This window comes from Vicugna pacos, chromosome 1 (genome assembly GCF_048564905.1).
Source record: "Vicugna pacos chromosome 1, VicPac4, whole genome shotgun sequence".
Taxonomy (NCBI): Eukaryota; Metazoa; Chordata; class Mammalia; order Artiodactyla; family Camelidae; genus Vicugna; species Vicugna pacos.
Window position 1 is genome coordinate 97,886,732 of NC_132987.1, and position 25,146 is coordinate 97,911,877.

A 25,146-nucleotide genomic window follows, 5' to 3' on the forward strand; every position below is an offset into this window, starting at 1 on the left:
TCAGTGACTCTTAGTCACTACTATAAGTCAACACCAATTTCTATTGATCAATGCCCAACTCATAACTGAATGAGAAAATGAAATTGTGCATTTGGTCACAAACTATTAACGTAGACTTCTAAAAGTGACAAAATGTTCTGTTTTTGATTTGTCTATAAGCAGGGCTGTTTTACATAAATGGCTTTTTTACAAATTTGAAATGTGAATATATTTTATTTTTTTCCCAGTGAGTACACAATACACAATTCTTTGACAATACTATTAACCAATTTTATACCAATGTCTTTTCTGATCTAACAACATCAAATGAAACACATTAAGATTTTGGACGCTGTTCGGTGACTTAAACAAACTACAGTTAAAAAAAATCCATCTATAAAACAAAGTATAAAAAAGTCTACCCACGGCCACAAAATCCCTTATCTTGCAACACTTTAAAGTCACAATAAATGCTTTTGAAAATTATGAGATAAGAAAAATTAGTAAATTGAACTTCATTAAAAAAGAGTATGGTGCTTCATTTGAAATACATATTATAGAGAAGCAAAATAAAAGTAACTTCACCTCTAAGATTATGTGGAAAGACATGTTGCTTTATACCAATTCTAGTCATGTAATTCTATAAATACAACATACAGAAACAGATGAACAAATTAGTGAATGTTATGGTTCTGCATATCTTTAATACTGACACACAATTACTTTCCAGTGGAGAAGATAAAAACCACAGTTTAGAGCTCATTGGTACTATAATTATGTTGTCAATAGACAATCACATAACTTTGTTGAATAGCAATTTGGAAGTGTTCTATCAAACTCATAGAAACTTACAACTCAGAGCTCATTGAAGATGTATTTAAATACCCAGAGCGTTAGACTATAACATAGAACACCATTTAATGTTTTATTACCCAGAGAAAGTCAACTTGCAATGTTTTTACTGCCATTTGGTTAATGGATATCTTAAATGTTGGTCTGCATTTTTCTATACTCTCCGTTGAACTGGACTCAAATCATGTGAAGAAATCAATTGTTCCCATGCCCCTGGTACTATCCCTCCTTAACTGAAATATGGCATAGACAAGATTTGGAGATGGGGCGCGGTGACTCTGCCTGTGTACACAGAGGCGTACCTGAGTTGGGGCAGTGATTCACCCATTTCCCCAGTGCAGACCTTGCGTGTTGGGAACGGAGCTGTGCTTGTGCGGGGTGTGACCCCACAGCGGTGTTGCCTGTGAGTGCGAGATGAGAGTACAATTTCTCCTACCCAAACTTCTTTCTCACAGCTTCTGCAGGCCTCTGTTAAGAACTGTGAATTTCCAATCACATTCATTTAATTGGCTTTGAAATGAATAAAATCATGGTAGTTCTAATGACATTCTGACTTATTAGAAGTTTTTTTAACATACAGCAAGTTGACAAAGGCTTTTGATTTTTGATAGTGTTCCTGAATTCATTTGGATGGCCACAGCATTTTATCTTGCTTTACATCTATGTGAGGAGGCTATTTGGGGTGTGAGATTACACTGACCAATTTCTTTAAAATGAGATTTAACAAGAAATGTGAACTATTCTGAAACAACATTCCAAGTAACCATAAAGCCTGACATAATCTAACCAAAACAGTTAATTTTTTATGCACTGAAGACAATCAAGAAGGAATGTTATGCCCTGCATTACTCCAGAAGTCACCTCATCCATATACTCTGTTTCTGAAGTCTTGGTTTATTAGTCACATATATGTGCCAGTTACCAGGGGTAAAAGTTTATGTGTAATATGTGTAATGAATTAAAAGTTTTAGGCAGAAATGGGTTTTAAAGAGGGAACAAAAATGAGCAAAACTTTGTTTGCTTTTAAAAGAAAGAGGTGAAGTAGGGAATTGCATAAATGAAAAATTAAATTCCTCACATCCTACAGTTGTGAATAAGTATGTATTCATTCTCCACAGAAACTTCTTGTCTTCCCAGTCTCTTGTCCCAGAGAAATCCAACTGCATTAAAATTCAGGCACTGATGGTAGAAAGTTGATAAAGGGTTTAATAAGTGTGTCTCAGAATTCTTTCTCTTCTGTGAAGAAATGAACTCTATGGGACCAAGACTCTGGGGCCAATAAAGACCAGTATGTCCCTCTACTCTCGCCTGTGCTGATGCAGTCTCAGGGAATAAAAAAGATGGAAACATTTGATTATGCCCTCTCTTTGCTTGACCAGAATGACCCACAATTGGCGGCTGAGCCAATAATGCACAGACTTTGAACAGTCATTCAAACTCGTCCCGTATTTTGGAATTGATCCTAGTCATTACATTGAATATTTTCCAGAGTACCAACTACTGAACACATCGTAGGAAAAACATGAGGAAGTATAACTAGAAACAGAATTTACAACTGTATAGGCAGCACATGGAAACATGTCACACGTGGGCATTTCAGCAAAACTGCCTTCTACTTGACTGATAGACTCTACATGTACAGTAGCCAACATCTGTTTCAAAGTCACAGCCATTTAGATGATACATGACTGATGTTTGGGAACTTCTTGTTCTCAAAGTCGTGAAAACAAATGAGGCAGGACACTGTTATTAATGTCCACTTACGAGGTTTGGTTTTATTTAAAAAGTGTATAAACATGCATTTTTCTTCTTTAAAATTTTTCTTTTCGATTTACTCATTCAAAATGGGTCGAACATATTTTAGTTGGTAGCCAATTTCTGAGGATGTACCATAAAATACTTAATCCAATAAATCTACTTACTGTGAACTGAACATACTCTGAGCACTGCTTTTTAAGCACTTAACAATTTGGCTATACATTTGGTGGCATGAACTTCACTTTTTAATCAAATAAAACACAAAATTGTATATCAACTGCATTGTATTTAAAAAGTCGTGAATTTCAGTGATGCAGCTCTGTCCTCTAGTGTGTTACTGTACATTTAATAGAAGATGAAAGAAGATATTGCAATAGAGTTTTTGCATTTGGAAGCAGCCCGAGTATGTCCTAATAATAAATTGCCTCTTTAACTATTTGCTAGATATTCCAGAGTTCATTTTGTTTGTTTCCTTGGGGAACTTTATATTATATCCTGACTCAATAAGCTGGAGAGATTAGTTATGGTAATTCAGAAAATGCTTTTTAAAAAAACTGTAAAATAGATACAGCTCTTGTGAAAACACTTTAATTTCCATTTGCTTGTTGTAATTATCAGATGGGTCAATTACAATGACAGGCCAAGTTGATTCTAAATATAACTTTAATTTCCTTTTTTTATTTTTAGCAAGTTTAGTACATCTTTGCTACCTGTGTATCTTAATGCCTCTTCAGTCTTAAGACTTCAACTTCCTTCTTTTGACTCCTGCTTCTGTCAATAGTAAAAGCCACCTTTTTGCTTTTTTTTTAATTGACTCAATTCTTGATGTTCAAAGAAGACTTCGCCAACGCCACTGTTCCTTTGTATCTTCCTATTTCTACACCCCAACTGAAAACCCTCTAATGTGATTGGTTACAACCAGCATTATCCAACCTAGCTTACAGTACAGAAACTCCCTTCACATTCAGTCTTTTTCTTCATGTCACGAGGAGTAGAGATTTGTGCTTATCACCAAATAAAATCGCAGTGCAAAATTTAAACATAAAAGTTACACAATTAAAAGTTAATATATGGCACCACAGCCTATTAATTCACATATAGTACAACAGACCAATAAGAACAGACAATAATATGAACAGAGCTAAAAAGAGTGAGCTTGCATAGCAATGCACAAAAGAAATTATATACAGAGGAAAATCCTTTTCTTCCTGGAGGGCGAGCTTTGTTTTCTTTCTTTTTTTATATACTCCTGACAAGAAAGAGTTAAGGTGGGTGGTGTACTTAAGAGAACACAAGTAAAATATCTGTGGGGTGTGTGTGGCTGTGTGTCTTTACATTGCATTTACAGTTCTTTTAATAGTACATAAATAAAGAAATTGTTCATTGCACTGTTCGTGTCATCACTTCCATGAGTTCAGACCTGATGGTCCTTCAGAGCAGCTTTGCATGTCTCCTCTCAGTTACTCTATAAAGAGATGAAAAAAAATCAGAAATAAGTTTGCATTAAGTATTCTTTATCCTGATCAGCATAACAAAAAGCAAAGCACACAGATACCAAAAGAAGGTCACCTCTTGGATTGTGAGAGGTTGCGAATTTAAGAAATTTTACTTATGGAAAGGGAAAGAAGAAGAAACATCGTAAAATTTGGAGATTCAGAATACAAGTAGACTATTTTTGTGCTTCTTACGAGACTGTAACTCCTCCAACAGTTAAAAAAAAATCTGAGGAGTCCTGAATCAAATTAAAAATTATAAACGTATCTTAATTCAATTGGATTAGTAATAGACAACAATCATGATAACTGCCATTAATAAAGGAATTTAATTTTGAAAGCACTTTTACTTTTCATTATCTCATGGCATCTCCTAGTATGAGATGTGAGCATAAGTTACACAATTTTTTTAGATAAGGAAATAGATTAGGAAGGTAGTTTACTTTTTCATTTCACATAACCAGTAAAGGTTGAGAAGACTGGAATTCAAGTTTATTCCTTCAGATAAACCGAATTCAAAGGAGCTGTTGAAAATATTCAGCAAGTATAATTCTGCCATTGGATAGTGAAGTTGCAAACGTTCATGATGAAATTAACACAAAGAGTTCAACATATTTTACTGTGTGTGACATACTGTGCGATCCTACCTTTCTCTATTATCTAGTATTTGATATTTGGAAAGCAGATTAGTTATACCACATAGCAATGCCAGTTTTCTGTTCAAAAAGAGAAATGTATTTATATGTTTTTATAATCAAAGTATTACAAATTAACTGCAATTAAAGATTAACTTTTTAAGGTTGACCGTCTAAATTTAAAACAATAAATAAATGAAGAGCAAGAGGGAATGAGGAATTCCTAAGGAGGTTCTTCAAACTACCAAGGGGCCTGCATTTCTTTACTTTGCTCAGTTAAAAAGGCAAAGAAAACTACAGAGTGAACTGTGTTTAATTAACTTGTATTAAGATTAATTTCCTAAATTAATTGCCTAAATTATGCAATTTTTATATTGAATATTTCAAACTTGAAACAGAAGAAATATTTATCTGATGGATGTAAATGGCAATGGTCTCTGTTATGATCAAACCTGCTCAAAATCATAATTTCTTTTTTTCTCATAGTAAAGCAAGCTTTCCGCAATTCTGAAATGTGTTTATTGTGGCAATGTTATTGATGGGGTTCAGGACAAGCCACCCCAAAATACAGTACCTTGGCATATTGAATCTCTTAAGGTGGGAGAGTCTGAAAAAACAGCAGAAGCAGAAAGGTCACCCTGACATCTCCCACCTCATCCTTCTTCCCTGAAACAGGCCATAAAACTCCTATGTGACAGGTACCCTCCCTGTATCGAAGGAGGCAAGACATTCTTGTCACCAGATATGGTGATTTTGGGGCTGAGAAATCTGTACACACAAACCTCCTTAAACTAACCCTTATCTTCTTAGTTACTTCTTCACCATTTACTACCCATAGCTCACACCCCTCTGTCTTATAAAATCTTTACACATTTACTGCTTCTTTGTCTAAAAGGATAGAAAAACTTCCTGCTCCAGTCACTTCCTTGAGTCTTCATTCTCTTGTGAAGGCTTCCACATACATGTTAAAATTCAACACACTTTGTATGCTTTTTTCCTGCTAATCTGTCTGTCAGTTTGGTTTTCAGACCCAGTCAGAAACAGTAAGAGGGTGGAGGAAAACTTTTTCCTCCCTTATGTTACTAACCCCGTATTCTTTCTGAATCACATTAGCCTGTTAAACATCCCAAAGCACTTACATAATTCACCTGTAAACTGTCCTTGACTATTTGAACCCATATATCCTATGTCAAGAAGGTCGCTGGCATTGCGCTGGTGGCTTCCCCTCAAGGGCTCGGCTTTCCTGGGGCCAGTGGATCCCTTAGAAGAAGCCGTTCCTGATGAGCTGTGACCCCCTGGAGATGGGAAACTGGGCTTGCTGTAGGGCACCAAGGTCTCCTCTGAGAAAAGAAACACAAAGGGCTGAGTTGAACAGCAACAGGGAAGCAAAACAAACTTAACTCTAAATATTAAGCTCAAGGCGGGCAATTTTATTATCTCACTCTTTAGTAAAATTAAAAATAAGATGCTTAATAAGGCCTGGATATTAAAAGGAATTTCCATGTGCAAGCAACATTTCCTATGAGAGGAACTGAAGCATGATTAAATTAAAAGAGATCTTGGGACAAGTATATGATACTATATATCATATGCAAGATTTAAATTCATTATAAAAGAGATCTGCATACAATGAATCAACCCTGTTGTTTAACAAAAGCACTTTTGAGAATAATTTCTGGAGTTCAATGAGGCTGCAATTTAATTTTTCCATTAAGATGGAAGGAATATGGTTTTTTGTTTTAAATTATGGCAACATTTTCTCAATCAGTGTAAAGAACTATATATTAGTTAATAATATAAGCTTCTTAAATTTCTATTGTTTCTTGGAATACAAATATATTATTTGAAAGGCTGTGTATTTCCTTAAAAGAAAAACTCATTTTTATAGTGTTAATATTCTTTTTATGAACCATCTCTCTACAAACAATTCACGATGTGCATTACTTAATACTTGGAATTAATTTTTTTTCTTTCTTCCTTTTTGTTTTTGCTTGTTTTTTTCTTTCCTTCTTTCTTTTTTCCCTTCTCTCCCTCTCCACACTATTCTGCTTTTTTTTTTTCTTGGTACAGGTTATTATTACTGTGATTAGATGACTGAAAAAATGCTAACTGAATTTAGTATTTCTCTTCTTAGATAGTCTTTAAGGACAAAAATCTCGTGATTTTTTTTCTTGCAGCCTTAATGATGTAAGCTTCCTAAATGTTTCACTATATCTAGATACTAATATTATCATCTTTCAGCCCTTTCCTAGTAATATTTTCTAAAACCTTAATAAACAAGTTGTGATGAAATATAATTATTGAGAATGCATGTAGAGGACATATCTGAAAAGACTGAGCCCAAGTGAATAAATAATGGGTAAGAAAACTCTTCCAATTTTCTTTTTTTAATGTGTGTATGTCTGTGTGTGTGTGTGTGTGTGTTTTAATATGCAGTGAATCCTAACATAAGAAGAGATGTTCCAGAAAATACATTTCTATATCCAGCTCAACATCCCCCCGACAAAAAAATCCAACCACAAGCCATGAAATTTATTTTGTGACGTTTCCAGAAAGCTTGATTTATAAACAAAAACATTTCCCATTGAAGTGTTAACAATCAACTAAATTTAACTAGTTGGAGCAAGTGCAGGCCCAGTTTAACCTTTTCTAACGTGAGCATTCTGTGATTGCGTACTTACTTGCAACTTTATTCCCATTAATTTAGCCATTTGACTGAAGTGAGTTCTCTCAAAATGACTAGTTACTTCAGTCGGCAATGACTAAATTGATTGAAGGCAGAGATTCAACTGATACTAAAGATGCAATTTAATGGTCTTAAAAGTACTCAGTATAAACATTAAAAGGCAAAAAAGAAAAATCAAATGGCCTCCTGAGCACCACAGATGAAGCCTGGAGGTCTCCTGGGCTCAAAGACCCCACGCAGAGGTTAGCTCGAGGGACAGCCCCCACTGGATTCTGCCTTAAGGGATGTGCTGGGAGCTGTGAGGCGGAATTCTGACTTCAGTGAGTCATTCCAGGCAGATGCATTTCAGGCGCCCTTAAGCAACCGGCACTTCTAAAATACCTGGTAGAAAAACAAAATGGTAAAAGTCCACACTTTCTTGGGACTGTGCAGAACACACCTGGTCCAACACCTTGTTTGTGGAGGGCTTTCCGTGTGTCTTCCTGGCGTTCTGTGCAGTTTATCCATTCCTGGGTTTGTCGCTGCCACTCTAGGGACGTTTTAGCTGGACAATCCAGTGAGCTCTTTGTGTCTTCTAAGTTGGATGCTTGTTGTCTCTCCAGAGAGCTTCCTTTTCTCTCTGTTGAGTTTTCCACGTTACCAGCATGCTGGCTCGGGCCTATTTGCTGCCTTAAACCCTGACCTGGAGGGGGATCTGGTGGTGGTGGAAGATCTAAAAATTTTGAATAATGTTTAGAATGGACTAAGATGTAATGAAAAATACAGGTTTTAATTCAAGATGAAGAAAAACTCTTGCCCTCCTAAAGGTATCACCCATGCAAAATAAATTTGGGCGGGAGGTGGGGAAGGTCATTTATTTATATCCACAATGCACATCACTGATCTCTTTGCCATCTTTTGATCACAGTGTCTTTGAAATAAAATCGACTGGTTTTATCCAACTCTTATGCATGGAGAGTGTTTTCAATTGCACATTGAAGCTAATGTTCAAGGTGTAAAGGGAAGTTCATGGTTTCTCCATCTCTAATCCATTGTCCACTGCCACCTTGCCAAAGTAGAAATACCATGACACAAAATGACTCGAAATTCTAGCCGCTGTGTTAATAAAAGGCCCTGAGAGGAATGAAAGCTGCCCTGCCAATCTCCACAGGAAATGTTGCCCTCGGGAAATTAAGAATTGTATGCCGTATCATATGCCGCAGCATGTGACTGCCCTTGCCCAAGTATGTGGCACATTTAGCAACAGTCAAAGGGTTGAGCTAACATTTATTAAATGCAATTAACATTCTGCCTGACAACCAATTCTGGCTGTTCGTTTCATGAGCTAGCTAATGAGTTACAACTAATATATTATAATCTTCCAATGTATTAATTTTAATAAGTAATAACCAACTTTCAGAGTTTAGATAGAATATGCTTCATGGTGTTAGAGTAGACAATGCATCATGAACATTCGTGATGCAGTGGGATAGATAATTTTTCATAAAAGCTCTTTACATTATGTATCAGGTATGAAAAAATTAAAAGTTCCAATACTCAGCTAATTTCTCATTTTCCTTCTATTAGCTCTTCAGACCATGACCATTCTACATTTTGAATGTCTTCAATTGTGAAATCATAGTCCCTTCTTTCATATTTCCTTTAGTATTATACTAGTTCTGTTGTACAATTTATACTATTATACTAGTCCTGAAATTACTTTGTTGATTTTGAAATTTTCTAAACATTCTAACATTCTTTTGGATTATTTTCTTCTCATTTTTTTTGGAATGCTCTTGATCCTTAAAGTATCAGCAATTATATTATTTGCTCACAAAGGATCAAATATCATGTATAATATACTTATTTTTATCACTAAGACAGGATACTATATACAACATAGGTAATTATTTCCCATACCAGTTTAGTAATGGCACATTTGTTTCTCATAATATTGTTTGTGAAATTTAAAAGGGAAAAGCATAAATTCTTGTGTACAAAAGATAGTTTCTTTAAAGAATGCTAAGTAGCTCCTTTTAAAGACTTTCTTAAGAAGCCTCATACTCTCTTTTATGAGCAAATTGATATGGTCCTCTACTGAACTGACAATGAAAACCTCCTGAGCATCTGCTCAGGAGTTCCCAGCATTCCCAGTGCTCATGTATGTCCTCTTGTTAGATTATGAATTACTAATCACTGAAGGGAACAAGATCTCTATCTGGGAGAATAAAGTTGCAACTGAAACACTTCTCCCAAAATGAAAAGCTAATCCAATATTGAGAGATCTGTTGGTTGAATAATCCACCAATGAGTTTGGTGTTTCCTTTATATTCAATACTGACTTCCTTCAGTATGTATTATTATAAATGCAAATTAATTATTTCATTTGAGTTATTGTACTTAAGACTGCCAGGAGGGAAAAATGATTATATTTGCTTCCAAAACAACATATCTTGTCATTGATTTTTATTCTCCATCAGAGCAGCTTAATTTTTAAAATGGCCCAAATGGCATCTGCTTATGCTAGCTAAAATTCTGATGACTATTTAATTTAACCTGAAATTATATGGCTACATAATTAAGTAATATCCTTGGAGTTTGTATATTCTAAGAAGAAAGAACATTACACGCACGTTGAAATAAACAAATTGGAAAAAAAGATGAGATTAAGAATGGCTGTGGAAAAAAATAAAAGTACGTAATCAAATATGTTTACTTAAATTAAATTTATTATTCATTTCTCTGTTGATTCATTTCAACTAAATCAATTCGCTAAAGAGTCTCTTACTGGCCTACTGAGGATTTGCTTTTGTCAGGCACACAACAGTCCAATGATATATATGCCATTATTATGCCCTTTTTTTAGGTAGGAAAAAGAAGGCACAAAGAAATCAAGTATCTCCAGCCTGGATCTCTGCTTCTGTGAACTCCAGACTCAGCTAACTAAATTCATACTGGAGAGTTCAGCTTTGATGTCTAGAAAGCAACTGAAAGTTCACACATCAGAACTGAGCTATAGACCTTCCTTAACCAAATATGCTTCCTCTCTGGTGTTCCTCATCTCAGTTACTACAAGTTGGCCAGAACTTTGGAGTAATCTTTGGCTTCCTTGCTTTAGAGCCTTTATTAATGTCACTAACAAATCATGTGGGCTCTGCCTTCAAACTATGCCCAGAATTCAACCATTCTCATTGCTTCCACTGATTCTCTAGTGCCTATTCCTGATATTACTCCTACAATTTCCCGTGTGGTTTCCATAATTCTACAGAGAAGCACAGTCTATCTCAGCATAACAGCTAGAATGACTTCTTTTTTATAAAAAATATAAGGAAAATCCTGTTGTTCCTCTGCCTTAAACATGTGCACACACATACACAGGCAGGCACACGCCTTCAGTGGTTTCCCATTCACAGTAAAGAGCCATGTCCTTGCAGAAGCTTAAAGGCCCTACAGAACACTGGCCCTCACTGCCTCACCTGACTTCACATTGTTTTGTTGTTCCCTCTGCTTCAGTCACACTCCTCTTCCTTTCAATAAAACATTTCAGGACTCCACTCACTGTTCTCATTTCCTGGAATGACTTTTTCTCAGATAGCAGCATTGTTCTTTCCCTTGTAACTTTCCAGTTTTTTCTCAAATGTCATCTTGGTAAGCCTTTCCTGAACACTCTACTTTAAAAATATCTCCTCTCACATTTGTACCTCTCAACTTCCTCTCTATGATTTTTTCCCTCTATTTTTTCCCACTTATCTTCATCATACTTATTTTTATTTTTCACTTATAAACTTCTCTCACTGGAGTTTAAGCTCTAGTTTTGTCTGTATGGTTCCCATGGCCTATAATTTGGTATGTGCTTAATAAATTTTTGAATGAATATATTCATTAATAAAGAAATTTGCTCAAAGTCAAAGGTGGATTGTGGCAGATCTGGGCAAGCACTACTTCTCAGATCAGACAGTAGGAGTGAGGGGAGAACAGGTTGGAAGGAGATGACCCAGGGAAAAAAGGTTGACAGATAGAGAACTACTTTAGCTGCCTCCTTCGTTCAGTACTGGTCGATGTATTGGCTTTTAAGCATACCCTCTGGCTTTATACAAAAAAAAAATAGACAGTTTGGACTGAACAAGTCCTGCTTAGATGAAGCTTTATTCAAGGGAGAAGAACACTTCTTAATATGTGTGTGGGTGTTTGCGTGATCTTTGAGACAGAGACCGACATATCCCACCATTACCAGTTCCTCTTTTTGGACACCAGGAAAGATTACTTTCCCACTCCAGTAGTTAGTCTGAAGCCATGTGACTGAGTTCTTGCCAATGAAACAGAAGTGACAGGTGCCACTTACAGGCCAGGCCACAGAACTTCCAAATAATCACCTATGTTCTCTCTTTCTCTCGCTCAGAAACTAAAAAAGGTTCCATGTTGAAAATAATGGTGTCCCAATATTTAAGAAGCATACATTTTTATACTACCACTTAGAGGACAGCCCCCTGACCTTTATAAATCATTGTGTCCTTGAGGAACAGACTCTGACTGTGCTAAGCCACTGAGGGACAGAAGCTGTTTGGTATAGCAGCTAACAATACTTACCCTGATTAATACACTCATGAAACACAACTGTAAAATCTATAATGCAAAACTTTTAGTGTGAAATGTCTGTTCATTGAGTGCGCCTAGACAGCAACCTTCCCTAAAAGGACAGCTTGGTTTTACATATAAATACTACAGATTTGTTACTGATGCACAGACTCACACCGTATCAGTGCTATGACACATGCATTTGCTGTGAAATAGCAGTATTCTTCAGGATGATCCACAGAGTGCATCCAAAATAAATATCCTTGTATCATAACTGAAATATCTTTGGGTTAAACACTTGGGAAGACTTGTGAGCCAAAATTTCCTCTGCAAGATCACTACTTCCAAAATGTATCTACATAATAACATATAATAACGCATAATCCCTTAATAACATATAATCCCTAACCTTTTTTGGAATGCTGGTAAATCTGAAATGCTAGGAACCTGTTTGCATTTTAGAAAGATAAGTAATAATATTGGTCATGCTTTCAACTAGGAGGTAGCCTGCTTTAGCCAGACATTCTGAAAAATTTTTCAAGGAAAGTTTTAGGAAGAAAGAAAAGGACTCTCTATCTTGTTGATTCATATTTTATAGCTTTCACATATTCTGGATATCATCTTCAAACATTTCAGAAAAGCCACAAAAAAACATATGGGACCTGGATTTCCCCCTCCTCTTTCCTTGACATTCATAGTAGGAAAATTACACAAAAGTACTAATGCTGAGGTTTGTAACTAGCGTATCGGGGAACGAGATCAACACTATAGATAGCCTTAAGTGCCCAACTAATGTTCAGATCATCTGAGGCAGAAAGGCAGTGGTAAGCATTTTTGCTCACCGCAGGATAGCCACTTATAGAGAATCAAAATCTTGATTGTACCCTTACCCCCATACTCCACAGAAACCCTTCTCAATGAAAACAAAGTAAGCAGAAAAGATAAAGTGAACCTGAAGGCTCTTGGACCAAGTTATTTTTGACTTTAACAGTCTTCCTAGGATTATAAAATGACTGGTCTTCCAGATAAAGACCTACTTCCAAACCAGTGAAGAACATACCCTTCTTTTCCCACTAGGCCCCACTCCGTCCTACAGTGGCAAGTCTCAGGGACCGAGACGAGTGCTGAGGAGTGGCCGTAGCTTCTCACAGTTGCCTGCACATTCGACTCACCCGTGGAGCTTTAAAAATACCCATGACTGGTTTTCACCCGAGAACAATTAAATCAGAACCTCCAGGGTGTATTCTAAGAGCGCCTCAGATAGTCTCAGCGTGCAGTTTGGCTAGATCCAAGCCTTTGGTGTTTAGTAGTACTATCTCAGGAAAAAAGCTTTTGGCTTGTAGGAGGTGGTGCAGAGAAGGGGGAAGAAATTTACGTCTGGGCCCCACATGAAAGTGGGCTCTTTCAATCCATTATCATACCTATTCCTTAAGATAGAACTTTAGGATAAATACTTTTATTTGCGTATTTACACGTGAGGATTAAGTTTAACATAGAGCTGATGCACTACTCATTATTGAACAAGGACATCTTCCAATAATATTGTGTTTCCTGAAACTAGCAGTGTTTAAGCAAACAGTCAAAGATAGGAGGCTACACATAAATAAAAGGATGGACACAAATCAGCAGGCTGTGGCCCATGGGCTAAATTAGGCCAGTGCGTGTTTTTCCATAAAGTTTTACTGGAAATAAGTCACACCTGCTCATTTATTTTTTTCTACTGCTGCACTATAGTAAAAAAATGGTAGTGTTGTGTAGTCTTGACAGAGGCTGCATGGCTCGCTGAAGCCAAAAATATTTACTATCTGGATATTTCAGAAAAAAAAGTTTACTAACCCATCAACCAAATGAACTGTAGCATATTTTTAGCCCTGGAATTCACGACACTAGATAATTACTAAATTGGAAATCACTTCACAGTCTTTTCCAAGTGTGAAATGCCGTCTAAGATATTTTCATTTAATTTCAAAAGTGATCCAACAACATGGCAAGTGCACAGGCTACTTACGTCTTCTTCCTTAATCTTAAAAGGGAATGCTCATTAAAAAGCACTCATGGAAAATGCCAGAATGGCGGAAAAACCAACATTGCAAAACGGTATGGCATATATTTATTTCTTGGGGCTGGCTAATGTAGAAGTAACTCCAGATTGTTTAAAAAAAAAAGGGGGAGGGCGTTTTACTTAATAAGACCACATTGCCGGGTGTGCAGTCCGGTTACATGACGAGGCAATACCTACTCTACCAGAGCTCCTTCATCTACGTCAGTGATCGCACAGAGCTCGTCTCTCCCATGAGGAGACAAGAGAGAAGGAAACCAACCTACCATCTGGCAGTCCTTCCCTTCGATGAGGCAATGCTGGTTGTGGGTCCACTCGGCCTCCCTTGTGTTTTTTAGTGGGCCGAGGCCTCTGACTCTGACTCAGGGCTGCACTGGTGTTACTGTCAGTGGAAAATGGGCTGGTTGGCCGAGGCCTCTGAGAGGAGGTAAAGGCTTTGCCTAAAAGGGAAACAAAGGGAACGGAGTACAGAGACTGTTATTATAAGACATTGATTCTGTCTTGTATTTCTGCTCTTGCTAAGACTAACCTCTAAGCCTGCCTAGAGATGCCATTTGAAGATACCAAATACCAGTGCATCTCCATAGAAAAAATATGCCCTGCTGCATTTATTTTGTCCAATTTTTATAACCAACACACCCTCCACTGAAAAAATTCAAACAAATGAAAGTAAAATAAGTCCACCAACCAAAAGCTCAGTATTCCTTGATAATATTTTTATTTAATTTTGACAGTCTTAGTGCTATTTTCATAGATATATGCAAATTCATGCAGCTTTTACTTCTTAAAATTAAAGAAGCTATTTCTGAAGTGAATTGTACACTGTCTTATTTGTTTAAACACGTTTCACCCTTGGAATCTTACAAACTCTCTTTGAGCACAGAAAAATGTCCTCTAGTAATTCCATTTGAAATTTTACATGAAAGGTCTGCTCAGACACGTATCTTAAATTGACTTCACCAGAAAACGCAGAAACATTAGTGCACAGTATAGGATAGGTAGCAGGTTAAAATCACCTTGTCTATCCCCAGTGCAATAGGTGTTTTCGGATGAATAGTATTGTATCTGAGCAAACTCCAACCTCTCATTGAAAAAGGAAATATGCCATGTCCCCTTCTTGTAGTTAAGTGTACATATGCAGGTAAATTTATTCTAGGAAAAGGTTAGCTAATACATTTTCAACATCTTATGATGTTAATAACAGGTTTATTATGGTGTGAGAGGGTTGGTTTATGTGCATGTATTTATTCTCTTGTGTATGTTTTCATTTCACCACAAATTATTGTATGTAGTTACATTTTAAGTCAATGTGACATGATATAGCTTAATGCTTTATTAGCTATTAGCATACATGCAAGAACTGTACTATGCTTTCTAATTTATTAGTTTCCTTGCACTTTCTCGCTACTCTACTTATAGCTAGACCACAAAAAGGCACTCAGGCAACATTAAGTTTCTGACTTATGCCTTAAAAAGCAAGAAAATTCAAATAACCGTTACATTACAACATATTTTAGTTCAGATGCTATATGAAAAATAAACCTCTGCAATGCTTGGAAAGTCATTTTATTTTATTTGAAGATACCTAACGCATACTCAAAAGAAATAGTATAATGGTATAATGATGGTATGATTCAAAGAAAATATCCAAGACTCACTTTTATAACATGAGAGTTTAGTGAGGGGTCACAATGATTTTTCTTTACTTTACTATTTGAATACTATTAAGATTTCAAAAATGCATGGAGCATTTCACTAGTTTGTTTCATAAGGTAGGTCAGTTTATTTCCTATATCCATCAGAACTTTCTGACGTGTGCATTTAAGAAGTACACCTAGTTGTGCTACAGCATGTATCATGCCAGTTATTTAGTTTCAGTCAAACAAATAATCACAAAATTACTGACCTATTAATAGAGCGAATCCCAAATTTACTTTTGAGATAACGATCAGAAACATGGAAAATTGCATAATTGGTCTTTTATATTATTATTTATTATTCTCATAAACCCAAATTAGATTGTGCTACAGAGCAATGCATGAGTAGTCATCATGTTACTCAACTTGCAAATGCAGTGGGTGTATTTTTAATTAGCATCCTTTAAAACAGATAATAAATTATTGGATTAAAATCTTAACAGCCAAACAACTAATAAGACCATCAGCCATTTGAACAGTTAGACTGACAGCCTCAGACCCATTCACTCCATGCTGAGAAAGCCTTCCCAGAAAATGCATTTGCAGAAAGAAATGGGGCAAAGGAAAGTAATGGAGATAAAAGCTGAATAATTTTAATCACTGGGTAACTTATTGATTGTGTGAGAATTTTGCAAAGCATGAGTTATTGAAAATTTAATGGCCATCTTAGTTGCAGCTTAGCTGTAACGTAAGAAGGAAGCATATTCCAATTAATCAGCAGAGCCGTGAAGGGAAAGAGGAATAAAGACTAGAGGGTGGTGAGTAGGAGCCCATTTCTGGCTCTGCAAAGGGAGCATCAGAAGAGAGTTCTAGTAACTGAGCATCCAAACTATGTTCATGCATGTTAAAGAAAGCCCTGCAGTCAGACTCGCTGAGGAAAAAGAACAGGAGATAAATAGCTCAGTGTCCAAAGGCCGAGATTCTCTCATGCAAAGAGTGTCGACTCAGAGTCTACCAACCTGTTCTTGTAAGGCTGGTTCCCTCCAGCCTAAAACCAGCTTTATCTGCTGCTGCCACCAGTGCTTGTGTAAAACTGCCGCTGGCAAAGATGGAGCCATCTGAGGAGCTACCTACACTAGATCTATGACTAGAAAAGTTACGATCCTCGTCAGATGCAGAGCCCCATCCATTTACCATTGAACCTAAAAACAAATGTAGTTGTCTAGTGAGTTGTATATAGTGGATAGCTCATCTGCTTGTACACACTATACTAATGAACAAGTTGGCTGCCTCCACTCCGCACTCTTCCTTGAGGTAAGTCTGCCTTCATCATGACTTCTTTAGCCATATGCAAGCATCATCCATGTTTGGGACATTTCTACTGCAGAAGAATGAAGCTCATTTAAAACCCGAATCTGTTTGCAACACGTGAACGAAACATGTTCTGTATGGTTCCATTCTTACATACTTTAAATTATGACACCATTATTTTCCAGAAGAGAATTGCTATGTATATTTTAAAGCCTACAGTTCAGAGAAAAACATTTTTACCGAAAGAAATGGTGGTGTATTTAAAGTCAATTTATCAAGGACTCAGTTGAACCAATAGGATGAACATATTTTGAATTTAATGCCGACTCTAGTGATAATTTGCAGGAAATCTACACTTCATACTATAGAAGGGCTAGAAATATTTCAAGATTTTAAATAAAAGTTAGTTACTTGGGAAATAACAAATATGAATTATCAAAAATGTATAAATAATATTAGAGCAAATACTTAGAATATAAGAAAAATTTTTCTTTGGAAAGTTCTAGTTTTTTCAAAGCTCAGTAGGATTTCTTCACTTTCTAATTACTTTAAGAACTCCAGTTTCCTTTTTAATATTAATCTTTATTTTAGAATATTAACCATTATAAAGAATAACACTGATATTAATATGGATCTTTCTGCAAAATGCAAGATGGCCATAGAGGAAAAGAATCATAGTTTTATGTAAAGAGCTGCAAAATATAAAGATACTGAGAAATAATGCTTATTCTTAATTTTTAGCAAGTCATTTACAATTTTACACTTTTTCCTTAGACCAAAAAAGGCTGAGACCTGAATCTATTATCTAATACAATTAATATTACAATATTTATTTAGGTTGATGTACCATTAATGTATGACACAATCAAATACCAAATGTTGCTTACCCTAACTTTTTAAAAAGAGAGGCGCAAAGTATTTATAAGAAGCTAATTTAATATCTTGAAATAAACCAACATATAGTCACATAAAAGAGATTAAAGTCAAGTGCCATAGGTTTCTTTCCCCTTTTCTCCAGTATTTCAGAGACTATAGTACAGTTAGAAGTGTTGTCATGATAGAGAATCTGTACTTTTAGTGAAGGGCCAGGATACAGTAACATAGGTTCATGCACTTTTGAGACAAGAGAAAACAGAACCCGGAAGGGTTGGAAGGATCAGAGAAGTTAAAAGGGTGTTAAGTGTTGCAGAGAAAGATAGAGTTTTGATTCCATGTGCCAAAAGCACAGAGATACACTTTTTACTTTCCATACAAATTCCCTTGACACAGGCCACTGCAAGGAAGCCAAGATAACACCAGCAACTGAGCCTCCTCTGAGAGAACCATTTCTGAGTTAATCATCACAAGTCAAGGACCAATAGCCCAAAATGAAAGGAGAAATGATGCAATCGGCATTGCAATATAATGCTACAGTAGATAAGAAAAAACCAAAGTGATTCAGTCAGTGATCACAGAAGAATGTGAAACCCTAGAGCTGAGGATACTTCTAAAACATGGGAAAGTTCAGTCCCGGTCCCTCTTATGTCCTGTTTTCTGTGTTTCTAAATGTCTGCTGAACATCTGCAAAAAACCTGTACTGACTCTCTGAAACTCATTCTCCAAACAACCATCTCCTTTTCTGCATCTCCAGTTACATTCCTAAGCCCTTCCTAATTGATTTCCTTCTAGTCCCTTCCATCTTCCTCATTGCCATCCGAATTATTTTTTTGAACCATTTATCTCTTATTCTGTTATTCCATTCAAGCCTTACCTAGTTTGCTGATTCCACATCTAAACACCAAATGAGGTATCTGAGATCATTGCATATCCAGCCCAGCCTATCTTTGCAGTCCCATTCCCTCTGACAGCCTGCACAGTTCCATTGCCTCACCTCTATGGTGTTAGTTCTCATTCCTTTGACTCACTTCTGGATTGTTACTAACTCTATTAACCACCACCTAACTTCATAGTCCAAATCAATATCATCTGTTTTATCACTCTGATTCTGCCTCATCTTCAACACTGCCTTAGGAGAATCAGTCTCCCTACCTCCTGTGTTTTTTAAACAGTATGCATACAGTAGCATATCAGGTCTCTACAAATGACAGTTTGTGGCATATACGGAACTCTGGAGATTAGAAACTATATTATTATTCATTTTTGTATCTCATATACAGGGACATCACACAGTAAAAATTCAGTAAACATTGGGCATAATGAATTAGATGTCTTCACTATTTTCATTATTCAGTATAAATTCTGTATGTGATTCTATTCCATGTGTAATTTCCTAGCAACGGCCTTATTTTAGTTACAGAAAAAAATGTACCCATAAGAACTTCTAGAAAATGTATTAAATGAGGAATATAAGGTCAGTCAACTCTTGTTGATTACTCAGACAAGAGGGAAAGCAGTGATGTAATTAGTCCTTCATGTGAAGATTTCCACATGCACGTTTGCCAATCCTTAAACAAATCAACTATTTCCCTGTCTCTGTGTCTTTGCTCTGTTTTTATCTAAATCACTAATGTTCCTTACCATGCTCTCAGAAATCTCAGTTATTCATGAAGTTTTCTCTCATGCTTTATTCCCTTCCCTGGGAAGAGAGGGACATGGAAGACATGGCTTCCAGTTGGTGATGGTCAGTATAGAAAGATACTTTCTTTTCACTACTCTCAGTAAGTACAAAGACACTAGATACATGATTTCAGAGTTGAAGAGATGTGTGCCATAGAAATTTGCTCATGATGGGCAACAGGAAACCTCATCAGCTTCAACTAAAGAGGGGCAAGAGCCCTCAGCGTGACATAGTTGAGTTTGCCTTCAAAATGGAGGGCACACACACACATGAAACAATAAACAGAAGGAAAATTTTTTTCTTTCCCTCTTTGTCCATCTGTCTTTATCTTTGACTGCCCATCGACTCTATTTGAGATACAGCATATATATGATATAAAGAATGGGGACATTTGCAGGAAATATTTCTAAAGAGAATTGGCAATATGCATGAATAAAAAAGTATTTAACATATTTTAAATTTCCTCCATGTTATAAAATTGTGAAAATTTATTTAACAATTACTGATCCCTCTCTGTGGCTACCATTCTTTCTTTCTTTAGATTTAAATACCAAGAATGATCTGAAGATTTCTGTAAACTATTACAAAAAAGGAAGACAATGATGCTAAGAAAAGAAAGACATTGATTCATCAATTAGAAAGTAGGCTATTTTTGTGATAACCAGTTTTCTTTAACAAAGGTAAATATAAACATGAAAATTGAAATGAGCACTTAGGTAAAACAGCTCAGGCAGAGATTCTTCACAAATTACAAGCAATCCATACCAATTTGACATGTTATAGCCAAACATAATTAACACATATTTAAACATTTAATGAAAAATGAATTTGTGTCACATAGCCAGATTTACTTGTGTTTACATTTTCCATCTTTCCAAAGTTCTCAGGTTTAAAAATTGCTGAAAGGCCAAAAAAGTCTCAAATTTATTCAAGCTGTTAAAGAAGAACTGCAGATAGGACATTAAGTTGTTGCTCAAATGTTACCGAGCAGTAAAATACCATGATAAAGTGGCATCTTGCTGTGTCTCCATTACATCTTCAGCACTAAAATTAATTTATGATCAGTCATCAATTCATTTACATGTCGTTTTATGCAAACTCCTTCCTTGCTGATAGACGCTTATCCTTAGATCCATTAAGCTAGAGTAAAGTGTGTGCTTTGTAATATGACCCTGCTAATTGTTGCATTACCATTTTTATGAGATACCAAAACTGGCTGTCCCCCATTTTTTCAGCCAATATTTAATCCAGGAACTCTTCCTATTAAGTGCAATCTGTCTAACTATCTGTTAAATAAAATCTTTAGCTCTAAGTGTCTTTGGACAAATCAATACAAATATTGACCTCTGCCTAGATGTAGAAAAACATGCCTAATCTTTAGAAGTCCTTCTTTCACTCAGATATATTGAATATGCATCAATTCACCTACGTTCCTCAGAGAGAAAGGAATGTGTAATATACATGGAAAGTAAAGTAAGAAATTAAAAAAAAAAAATCTCTTCCTTGGGACCTCTGACATCTGCTAACTGGATCTACTCAAGTAAAAATTGAATATATGATATTCCCCTTTTATCTGTTAAATTTGAAGTGTGTATTTAATGTCTTTTTAAATACACCAGAGCGCTAAGAAAATTATTTAATGATTTTTAGCATTATCTCTGAAATGTCCCTATTACAAAAATATTTCCCTCAAGTTTTTGTAACAAAAGCAAGGCGTCAGGTCATGTTTTTCAGTGGCCAATTCTCTAAAAGCTGTGTGGTCTAGTAAGGTGGTTATGCTGCCAGGTTTTATTGTTTTCAAAACGATCTGCTTTGGGACTTTCAGCAAAAACCTCCAAAGACATAAAATACAGAAAATATAGAGCCCCGATTTCCTTTCAACCATAGTATTTACGTGGGGCCCAAAAATAAAGGAAACTTTTACTCATTTCACTTCCCACCACTCACCCTCAGCCTCACTTTTTGTGGTCACTGAGGCAGTTAGAATCTTGGCTCCATGCTCAGGATATTTTCTTCCTGCCCGCTCTCCTATCGCTTTCTGTTTCTTTTTCCCTGTGGTGGTGGAGTCATTAAATCCAGGAAACACTCACCCTTGACTCCCACCATGGAAGTCAAAGAAGGAATTATCAAAGGCACCCGCCATCCCATTACCCAAAAATGGTGGGTTTGGCGTTTAGGAAGAACTAACTACAAGCACATTCTGGAAGACTGAAACAATTCTGTGTTTACTTTCCAGACCAAAAAAAAAAAAGTGATGTGATGTAATCAAAACATTTTTGTACTTTATTACAACCAAAAAGGTTTAAATTGTAAGTATAAATTAAATAAAAATTATAAAAATGTGATTCCCTTCAAAAAGTGCTAATAGAGTTGAAATTTGTTAGCATGAGTCACTATAACTGAATATAGAACTTAATGTGAGAAAAACAACTAATAAACGTGACATCTAAAAATTACTGTTTTTAGTCTTGATTAAGTGTATGGGGGTGAAAACTGATGTTTCTAGAGGTAATATAATATGTTGTATTTGTATAAATACATATTTATTCATACATGTATACATGCACACAGAAAGGGAGAGGAGAGAGACAGACTAGGAAATCATTTTCCTCCTGAATATTGCTAAATCCAGAAATGAGAAGAAAGTTGAGCATTTCCAGAGCAAGGATCATGATAATTTATCTTCAGAGTAAGACTGACTGATTTTGAACATTCTTATGCCATTTATCAGGTGGGTGACCTTAAAAAAGGCTTTAAGCCCCTCTGTGACTCAGTTTCCTTATCTATAAAATGAGAATAAAAATAGGGCTGTGACAATTAAATAAGTTAACATACAACAGGGATCAGCAAACTTTTTCTATGAAGTGCCAGATACTAAACATTTTCCACTTTGCTGTCTCTGTCATATATTTTTTCTTTTTGTTCCTTGTTTTCTTACAACTGTTTAAAAATGTAAGAAACATTATTAGCTCACTAAGCCACACAGAAAGAAAACAAGCCACTGTTCAGAAGAATGCCTTTCATGTAAGGGCTATATATGTGCAAGTTATTATTATTACTATTATTATTATTAAATCTAAACACCCAGCCAAGCGGCTGGAAGGAAAAGATATTCCATAGATATCTGTTGTGGAAATAAATAAATAATGTAACAGATTTTCAAAACACATTTTCCATTCCTGAGTTTTATGGACTCAATGTTGATGTCCCCCTAAAATTCATACATTGATGTTCTAACCCCTAAGGTTATATAATATTTTGAGGTGGAGCCTTTGAGAAGTAATTAGGTTTAGATGAAATTATGAGAGTGAGAGTCATTATGATGCGATTAGCGATCTTATAAAAAGAGACCAGAGAGATTGCTCTCTCTCTCTCTCTGTCTCTCTGTCATGTGTGGACACAGCGAGACGTCTCTCTACCAGCCAGGAAGAGGGCTCTCAACCGGAGCCCAACTTGCCCGCACCTTGACCTTGGACTTCTCAGCTTCCAGAGCTATGAGAAATGAATATTTATTGTATAAGCCACCTAGTCTATGGTATTTTGTTGTACCAACCCAACCAGCCTCAGACACTGAGATTATGGGCTACAGAATTCCTGATACTTTCCTCTCTTCTTGGCCTTTTCCATTCATGAACCATTATTTCAAAAATTTTAAAGTCCTCATAAATTACTTAGTTGTTATGAAAATATTTGAAAATAATACATCTATTTCTTTACAAAATGGGCTCTGTACTTTGTTAACTGCTGACAGTCCTTAATGTGGCAGTTGTTGGAATAGAACATATTTCGGAAGTAGAATTCTGAATAATTTTATATGAGGCTTATTAGCCCATCTCTGTTATCACTGGATTTTATCCTGGTTGGCGTTAGAGTTTCAGGGAATGGGACACAACTGTTAGTTCTATTTAATAAAAAAAGGTCATAAGTTTCATGAAAATGAAAATATCAGAGAATTCAGATGAACGTAATGACTAATGTACTCACACCACCCATGACTTTAGAACACAAAGTAAATTAAGATAAAATCAGAATCCTCTCTGTGGGCACTTACCATCTTAAAAACATAAAAAGCCAATGGAAATATTCTTTGTTTTATTGCCCACCTCATTTAGCACCATTAAACTAGCCTTGAATGTCTGAAGAAAACATAAACATGTTAGAGCAATATTCATTAGCATGTTGATTTCTGTAACATTTGGTCTGTACGTACATTCATCTCAGGGCCACCCCCATGTACACGAACATGTGAGCACACACGTTCTAATACACCCAGGACCCAATTTATATTCATGTACACACTCCTACATGCACTCACACATTTACATATGATCACAAACCATTTCCATATGATCACAAACCCTGTCTATACATCCAGACACACAATTCTGTACACACTTACACTCGCTACACACACATCTTTTTTGGAAAAAAATGTATTTACTTTTATTTTTAACTTGTATTTACTTATATTACATTTACACCCCAGAGAGCAAATTAAATCATTGATCTTATCTTCCCCACAAAGTTACTGAAAAGCCAAAAAGACAAAAAGAAAGAAAAGAGTTTCCTACTTGGCTACTTTTGTGTAGAGTGCAGCTTCTTTTCCTAAGGAGAGGTGTTAGTCACAGGATAAACTTATTGTGGAATACATACCTAAGCACCTTGAGGTTTTTATATATGGCAGTAATTAAGCAGTGAATTCAAGTAGGAAAACAGTGTTTTCTTGGCAATAAAAGCATCATTTGGAATGAACATTATACTAGCTACAAGGAGAAATTCAGAGTGTTTCTAACCACAGTCACATTAGATGGTGAAACATATTATGAACAGATGAGCATGTGAAAGTTCACAATGACATTCTCCTGATTTATAGATACATTTATCATCCTTGACATTATAATATTTAATAAGAGAACTACATAGGCTGTGGCTGGCTTTTATCATTGCAATTCTTTACTGTATTCCTAATGGAAACGAGTTCAGTATCATTAGTGAGACATGTAAAAATATGCAGAATTTTAGCCTGAAGGAGATTATGCTAGAAATTCTGGCAAAGGGGCTTAACATAACAGTGCCCTATTAAGTTAGCTCTCTGCATTCAAGGGTTTAAACTTTTGCTCTGACACCTTCAGTTGGAGTTGGATTTCAAATCACAGCAGTAGATCTGCAGTTCTTAAATCTTAATTAGCTCGGCAAGCAGACAGCCCCCAGGTAAGAAGAAAAACGGGAAAGTGTAGGCTCCTGCATTACACCGTGTGATTTGGGAGTCACACAGAGGGAGAATATAGGTACCCGTGTTTCTCCATCCCTGTCATAAAGCAGTTTCCATCAGTGTTTTTGAAATCTAACACGCAGTGCAAAATCCATGCCAATCAAGAAGCTGTTGGAGTAAAAATGAATTAAATGGGGTTGTGGTAAAATCCTTCCTAGAATGAAGGGTATCACGAAGTTAAATATAGAAATGGGTGCTTTACTGAGAAGATGGGCGACATACCCGGGCAACACACAGGTCGCAGTTATGTCTCTATAGTCGTGTAAGAGGCAACTTTGTGTGTAAAAGAATAGACACCTACTTGAGTAGGAAGAGAGAATTTTTCCTTCTCTCCATACTCATTGTGTATACAT

General features: G+C 36.0%; 1 protein-coding gene across 19 annotated transcripts in view; it reads right to left on the minus strand.

Moving 5' to 3' along the window:
• Positions 1–2,580: 2,580 nt before the first annotated feature.
• ROBO2 (roundabout guidance receptor 2) overlaps positions 2,581–25,146 on the minus strand; it is a 1,146,283-nt gene continuing 1,123,717 nt past the window's right edge. For 9 of the 19 annotated variants that reach the window (XM_015247692.3, XM_072967628.1, XM_072967599.1 and 6 more), the window contains 5 exons: positions 16,673–16,855; positions 14,283–14,456; positions 7,843–8,115; positions 5,857–6,057; positions 2,581–4,054 (listed from right to left, as the gene is read on the minus strand). In XM_015247692.3, coding sequence (XP_015103178.1) covers positions 4,053–4,054; positions 5,857–6,057; positions 7,843–8,115; positions 14,283–14,456; positions 16,673–16,855 — 833 coding nt within the window. In that variant the 3' untranslated portion in view covers positions 2,581–4,052. The remainder of the gene's footprint in view (positions 4,055–5,856; positions 6,058–7,842; positions 8,116–14,282; positions 14,457–16,672; positions 16,856–25,146) is intronic. The other 10 variants (XM_072967648.1, XM_072967640.1, XM_072967661.1 and 7 more) reach the window with 5 other exon arrangements.